Raw genomic sequence first — 8,274 nt, 5'->3', positions numbered from 1 at the left:
TAAATATAATTTCTAATGTGAGGTTGTTGAAATTGATCTTATGTATTTATCTATAGAGTCTTTTCACTCTTAACTAAGACACAAAAATAAGAAGAGATTCAAGAACTAACAACTCGAAAGCCCAATTTTTGGCTCTGATACCAAATGTAATTGCACTTTTCTCCAAGACTTAAATTAAGTAATCCCAATATAATTAATGGACTAAATATTAATGTTAAGATCAATTATAAGATGTGATAAGATTAAATTATATGTAAAAAACCAAAGTAACTATAACATGTAAAAATTTGACAAGAATTATAAAGTCAATTATTAACACAATAAACTTGTAATGGTTGGAAAATGGTGAATGATAGATCAAGAAGGAAACTACCCTTTCCCTCAAAGAGAGATGAGAGTTTCACTATTGATTATCCTTCAAGCACTTTTCACCATTACATTAGGAAGATTAGGGATAATTCACTAGATTCAATCTCCACACAAAGATGATAGATTGAATTTTGAATGAATTAAGAATGTTAGGATGATCCCTTCTTCCTTTGTTTGATTTGGAAAGGAATTTGATTGATTTATGTAATGCAAAAGTGACAAAGAATCGATTATAACTTGAGATCAAAATAGGGGATGAAGCTGTGCACCTAGATTTGGCATTAAAACATTGAAACGAAGTCGCCCTACAAATTTGATGAAAAGTTGTCTGGACCATGGCAGGAGTGTACACGATCCTCAAAAAAATCTATGAAACAAAAAGGGTTTTTCTACCTCTGCAAATGAAGCTCAAATCTAAAAGTACAGCTGTACACTTGCAACCTACACACATAAAAGAGAGGGAAATGTGTTGGGATTGAGGGTTTGCCTTTAGGTCAAACCCCAATTTTGGAATTAACTAAGTAATGAAAGAAAGTACTTGCAAGTAGATGTAAATGAAAGATTGAATTGTAAATCACCTCAAGGGAGGTTGTAGTAGCAATATTGATAGAAATGCTTTTGTAGAATTGAATGTTGAAAGGGATCTCCTCTTCAATGGTTGAATCCTTGACTCGATGCAATACCTAGCCTTGAAGGGAGACTTGAGATTCCTCAATGCTAGAAAAGAATTCTTGAATGCTTGATCACTTATGCAACTTGAATCTTTCCAACTTCGACCTATCCAACTTTTGCAATCTCCATTTATGCAAATGAGAGGACAAATGTCCCTTAAATACATGTTGGTGGATTTGAATTTCATCATGGGTCAACATCTGGGAAGTTTTCCCACTCACTGCACAACCCACAATGCATGCTCTAGGAAGGTCCTAGCCGAAAATAGGGCAACGTCAGGGGCATCACGCCCAGGTGTCCTGCCCCTTTCTCCAGGGAAGAGTATGGACAAAGTGATGAGGAGCCCAAGGAAGAATCTATTTTCACAAGTTGAGTAGTCTCCGGTCTCTGATTAGGCTAGAGGATTCGAGTTCGCATGCGTGAGGACCCCAATGTAGTCGTAAATTGCTAGGGTCATAGTTTTATGGCACTACAAAACTGAAAAACATAGCCACATAATTCAACCATATTCTTATAGCATTAAGTTTTCTGATACTTATCTTAATCTTAAGCATTTTGAATGCTAATAATCACTCTAAGAAGATTCCAATGGTCTTGGATCCTTTATGGCTATAACACCCTGAAAGGTAATTAGTTCTTAAACAAAATCCACCATCTTACAAAGAACCCATCATGACATAAATAAAATGACATTGGCCATGACACTCTTGAGTGTATGCTATACCTCGAGTTGGGAATGTGCTATATGCCCCTTCTCCAAATGCCTCATAGCCGACCAATCCAACACCTTCTTCTTATTCTTCTTCTTCTTCCATGACTAATCTCTTTGTCCCCTTCCAATTCTCACATAAATGACTTATATAACCTTTTAAAGGGTGGTTTCCAAACCACCACACCCTTTCAATAAGATCACCTTTGATTATCCTTTATTAATCTTTCTTTAAACCGAAAGATTTTAATATCCTTTATTTTAATCTCCCCTTTTAATCAAAAAAAGATTGTCTCATTACTTTACATTCTCTCCAATAAATAGTCACATAACATAGGAAAAAAGAACAAGCAAACAAAATTACAAATTATGGAGTTCACCACCCCCCCTAGCAAAAATAAATAAATAAATAAACTAGAAAAAAAGAGGAGGTAGTGGTGGGGTCAAACCCTTCTATACAACAAGGTCTTATAGAAATCATTGAAAAATACTATTTTAGGGATGGATCTATCTTAAGGATTGATGTTAACATAAGGTTCAAAGTTTGGAAAATGAAGATTATTAAATCCAAAGAATGGATTTACAAATTAGCAGAGGTTCATGGATAGTAGCACAAGGATTATCATGAATTAATTTGTAGTGGTGTCTCCCATGAAGAGATTTAGTGATAGGGATTGTTGTATATGAATGACGGAAATAAGAAAACTAAGCTGGAGAAGGCTTAGGAATCATATAGAAAGGGAGTGACTCAAAGAAAAAATATTGTTGAATTTGTTGCTTTTTTAAATGAAAATGAGGGGTTTATTCTTAAAGAAGTTGTTGATAGAATTGTAGAATTTGGGGCTAGGGTAAGATACTTTTATCACTTTGTCTTGATACAAATTTATATGGCTTATAGAATTTTCATATAATTTCAATTTTTTTTAATAGAGGGAGCTACCCGATTACTTGGAGCACTTACCTATAAAAAATATAGCTCTCAAAAAATTAAAATGACTTTAAGTAGAAAAATAAATAATTTAACTTTTATAATAATATTCATATTTATATTATTATTGAAAAATAGAAATAAAAATATTTATAATTGATAATAATATTTATATAAAATTGTTGACTACAAATTCTACAATAATTCAATGAAAATGGTTAGATAACTCAAAAATCAAATAAAAAATTATTCAATAAATTAAAAAATAAAATAAGATAGATCTTTTTGAAATTTTTAGATAGATTAATTTAATATCTATAATTTAATAATGTAATGTAGTGTTGATTTTATACTGCTGGTGCATTGATTTGTACTATTGTATTGAAATTTTCATTTTGACAAAATGAACTTCAATTCACTTTTAGGAAATTTACTATCAAAGTTAAACTCAACTAATTAATCAAATAATGGTTGATTTTAACTAATCAACTAATTAATCAAATAATATGATATATCTAGTTTAGACATTTTGTTAAAGGGTTTAAGGTCCCTTAAAAACCTTTTTTAACCTTAATCAAAAACTAATTAATCAAATTTAATCAACTTTGACTATGCCTGTAGCAATTTTTCTATAAAACTTAAAATCAACTAATCAATGAATTATTTATTTTAAGGAATAATTTGATTTTAAACCCTTAGTCATAGTTGCACCTAGTACAATTCATGCTTGGGGTCATGGTCAAATCTAAAAGATATAATCTTTCCAATTTTTTGTTTTGGGATTCCACTATGTAGGATTTTTTGCATCAATTTTTTGGATCACACTCCTTGATCCATCATCAAGATGAGAGAGCTCTAGGAGAGAAAATCCTAACGATGGATCATAGGGTGTAATCCAAAAAGTTGATGCAAAAAATCCTACATAGTTGAATCCAAAAACAAAAAATAAGAATTGCAACGAGGTATGGAAATCTAGTCAGCACCTTTTTCACTTGCCTTCGAAACAATAATAAATAATTTTATTACAATACTACAAAGACAAGTATTCCCACTATGACACTTGTTTTTTATTACTTTAGTAGGGAAAGGGCCCTGAACCATTACAACAACAACAACAACAACAACAACAGAGAGTAGTAAAAAAACCCTAGGCATCACATAGCTAGGCACCCAACATAGAACAAAGATGCTAGCCTTCAAAAGTAATAAAAAATATATAGACTAAAGTAGTAGCCCCTATTAATCCTACCATACTTCCTACAATAAGGACTAACTAAACTAACAAATAACTGAGTAAAGTAGACAGTAACAACAGTTCTCGGATTCAAAAATAATAATAACAGTCTTAGGGGTCTCACAAGCCCAATAAACCATAAGCCTAGAGACTTAATAATGAGCATCATAAACCAAAAAGTAAAACAAATAGAACTATCTAAAACTATATTAATAGCAAAAAACAACATCACAATCGCACCACCTAAGCAACAACCTAATTGTCCCTAATGAGATTCCACTTTTCGACTAGTCTTTTCATTTGCTCCTACCATGCCTCTTGGTTCTAGATGACACTTGTTTTCCCTTAGATTAAAAGATTTTTAAATTTTAATTTATTCTAAAATCCTGTACTTTTTAATTGTATCACGACTTACATATAAAAATAGAAAGTAGTAAATAGTAAAAGACACTCTGACATAAGAAAGAAGAAACTTCTTTTAATAATATTTAAATATTTATTCTTTAATTTTATTTACTAAATGAACAACAAGAGGTAGGGTCTCACCTAATTTCTTTCCACATAAACCTAGAGGACCTAACCTAACCTTTCACATAAGTGTGGAATTACAATGGCAAGATGACTGACTATATGCCTATACTAGTAGTTAACCAATAATACGAGGTAGAACCTTCATGCAATTACAATAATTTTATTTACTAAGTCAATAGTAAGGAGGGCCTCACCTCTCTCCACCTAAACATGGAGGTCCTAACCTAACCTTCCACATGAACATGCAATTACAATAGCAAGATAACTATGACATTTGTTTCTCACTGGATTAAAAGATTTTTAAATTTTAATTTATTTTAAAATCATAGTTTTTCTTAATTGTATCAAGACTCTTGCACATTAAAATAGATAATAGTAAATAGTTAAAAACACTCCAACATAAAAAAGAAGAAACTTCTATTAATATTATTTAAAAATTCATTCCTTAATTTTATTTAGTAAACTGACAACAAGAGAGGGCCTCATCTAACTTTCCCCGTAAATATGAAGGGCCTAACCTAACTTTTCAGATAAACATACAATTACATTGACAAGATGACTGACTATATGTCTATATAGTAGTTCACCTAACTTTTAACATAAACATATAATTGTGACTGATTAAATGTATGTATAGTAGTTCACCTAACCTTTAACCTAAACATACAATTGCAACTGATTAAATGTCGATATGATAGTACACCAAACCTTTCACATAAATGTGCAATTAAAATGACAAGATGACTGACTAATAGTTAACCAATAAGAAGAGGCAGAACCTTCACACAATTACAATAGCAATTAGTAGTTTTTCTCCCAACTGTACATCCAACCTTATGATGGGTTGTCGGTGGTGAGCTTCCAGGAGGGAAAAGCAGAGATAGGAAACTTCTTTGGTAGGGTCAATCCAAACGTTTCCTCCCTATCCAAATCACCCTCCACATTCCAATGAAAGCAATGTATGAGCTGAGCCACAACCAAGTAAACAGAAGAAAGCCCCATGTAAATCCCAGGGCATCCTCTCCTTCCTGTTCCGAAAGACAACAATTCGAAGTGGTGGCCATTCACATCTATGCTTGAGCCAATAAATCTCTCGGGCTTGAATTCTAAAGGATCTTCCCAAACTCTTTCATCTCTTCCGATTGCCCAAACATTCACAAATAACCTTGTTTCTGGTGGAATGTAGTATTCTCCAACATTGCAACCCTGGGTGGACTCGTGTGCCATGAGCAAGGGCGCTGGTGCATGTAGTCGAAGAGTTTCCTTCACCACACATCGCAAGTAGTGTAAGCTTACCAGATCACTCTCTCTTACCATACGATCTCTTCCAACCTTTAATTCAATCTCCTCTTGTGCCCTTGACATTGCTTGAGGGTTTCTCAACAGCTCAGTCATTGCCCATTCTATAGTTGTGGTAGATGTCTCTACTCCAGCAATTAACATATCCTGCGAAAGAATTGAACTCGTTTTGTTAGTGAGGTCTACGCAGAAATATGGCAATTGGGTATGAACGAAATGAATACTTCCACAATTTGACAATACTAAAGAGCTAGTAGTTTCTGAGGGTCCATGACAATTACTGACCGTGATGATTGCTTTCATGTGAAGCCGAGAGACTTGTATCTCCGCACTTCCGATCTCAGCCATGTCCAGCATCACGTCCACAATGTCCGATTTTTCCGACTTTTTTACCCTTCTTCGCTCAATGTGCTCATCGATGAGCTTGTCAGCAAACTCATCAAATACCTTATTATGGCATGCATGCGGCGGCAGTAGCCTCCCCAATCGAGGAAAGCAAGAGAGGGAATGAAGTCTCCCGGAACAATTACTCCCGTCAGATGCATAATCTCAGCCACCATCTGTGAAAACTCCTGTCCTCCGCTGAGTTGATGGTCGGAGTAACTTGTCCCTGCAAACATTCTGCACACGATGTTGAGTAAGACGGAAAAGATATGCTTCCTCAGATTGAAGAGGCGCACGCCTTGCTGGCTCTCCTCCCACACAGATCTGACCGTGGCGGACACCTCTTCCTCCCTCACCCACCTGAATGACTCCGTTCTCTTGGGCGTCAGCAATTCGATTGTGCACAGCTTTCTCATCTGCCGCCACTACTCTCCGTAAGGGGATTGCGCCACGTCTCTGCGCTCGTAGGTCATGTACCTGCCCGCCGATGTAGGGGGCCTGTTGGCGAAGATCAAAATCATGGGTTTTAAGAAACTCTTTGGCCATGGCAGGAGAAGAGACCACCACCGTACTTGGTTGCCAGCTTAGCCAGAGTAGGAAAATAGGTAGGATTGAATGAGTAAGCTCTCAAAGTAAAAGGCATTCAAGCCGAGCGTGAAGCGTGGCATCTGATGCGTCTTTCGCGGGTGCATAAATTCCAAGCAATTAAAACTGTTCAGTTTGAAACGCCATTTCCGACGGGGCATCTCTGTCTTCTAGACATAAACTAGCAATCGCACCTTGGTGTGCAATAGATACATCAATAAAGGTACAAAATGTTAATTAAAAAAAAAATCGGTTTATTTTTTTTAAGCTTAATTCATATGTCATTTAGAAAACTAGCATATATACCTTACATTTTAATCTTATTTTATATAAGATTAAATAGATTAAATTAAAATTTAAGGTATATATGCTAGTGGGAGTGGCACCATGCAACATAGAAAACAGAAAATAAATCAATATATATAACTATATAGTATCTTTTTATTAAAAAAAAATTATATTATAATATTATAATATTATTACACAAAGTTGAGGTTATGAACTGAAATCTGGAACATTTTGAAGGATGTTGAACTCAATGAACAATTGGTTTTTGCGACTCATGTGGTTGAAATAGAGGAGAATTTGGCAATTATTCTCTAGTATCTATTATATACAGATATATGAAATTTTATATAATATAATATTATTATATTATTACGCAGAGATATATGAAATTTAATATATCTATTTAGACCATTTTTTAATAATATATATGTGTTGCAAGATCAAAGCAAATACTAAAATCTAAGATATATTAAACTATGTTTAATGGTAATATAAAACTTTATATAATCGCGAGGATTATGATTATGGTTAGCCTTAGGGTTAAGGTTTGCATCATGGTTTGGATTAGGTATATGATTAGGGTTAGGGTTTACTATTAGCGTTATGATAATGGTTAGGGTTTATATCATGGTTAGGGTTAGCATCAATGTTAGGGTTTAGTTTTGGTTTAGGATTATGGTTAGCTTTAGGTTTAAGAATTACAATTAAGATTATTGCTAGGGTTAGGGTTATAGTTACAGTTTAATATTATAGTTAAATTTATAGTTAGGGTTAGGGTTTAGTGTTAGGGTTACAATTATGTTTATGGTTTACATCAAAGTTAAGGTTAGGGTTAGAATTATAACTGGGGGTATGGTTAGGATTAGGATCTGGTTTATGGTTATGTTTTGGATCAAGGTTAAGGTTAGTATTATGGTCAGAGTTAAGGTTTATATCATGGTTAGGGTTAGGATTATGATAATGGTTAGGGTGTATATCATGGTTAGGATTAACATCAAGGTTAGGGTTTGGGTTTTTTTTAGGATCATGGTTAGGGTTAGGGTTTATGATTATGATTATGATTATGATTATGATTATAGTTAGGGTTAAGGTTTAGTGCAAAGGAACTTAAATTTATGGTTAGGGTTTAGTGTTAGGGTTACAATTATGTTTAGGGTTTACATCAAAGTTAGGGTTAGAATTAGGGTTATGGTTCAATTACATTAAAGTTAGGGTTAAATTGGTATTAAAGTTCAATTAGGATTAGGGTTTGGGCTAGATTAAGGTTAGGAATAG

General features: G+C 33.8%; 1 protein-coding gene across 1 annotated transcript; it reads right to left on the bottom strand.

Annotated features, from left to right (window-relative positions):
* Positions 1-5,119: 5,119 nt before the first annotated feature.
* LOC131874507 (cytochrome P450 71AU50-like) lies at positions 5,120-6,315 on the bottom strand. The gene is made up of 2 exons (XM_059217918.1): positions 6,028-6,315; positions 5,120-5,889 (listed from the first exon to the last, which is right to left on the bottom strand). Exons 1-2 carry the CDS (start codon positions 6,097-6,099, stop codon positions 5,278-5,280), a joined length of 684 nt encoding a protein of 227 aa, XP_059073901.1. The 5' UTR covers positions 6,100-6,315; the 3' UTR covers positions 5,120-5,277.
* Positions 6,316-8,274: the final 1,959 nt, after the last annotated feature.

Source organism: Cryptomeria japonica, chromosome 3 (genome assembly GCF_030272615.1).
Source record: "Cryptomeria japonica chromosome 3, Sugi_1.0, whole genome shotgun sequence".
In the NCBI taxonomy this organism is placed as follows: domain Eukaryota; kingdom Viridiplantae; phylum Streptophyta; class Pinopsida; order Cupressales; family Cupressaceae; genus Cryptomeria; species Cryptomeria japonica.
Note: the sequence above shows the minus strand (reverse complement) of the source record. Positions and strands in the feature narration are given on the sequence as shown.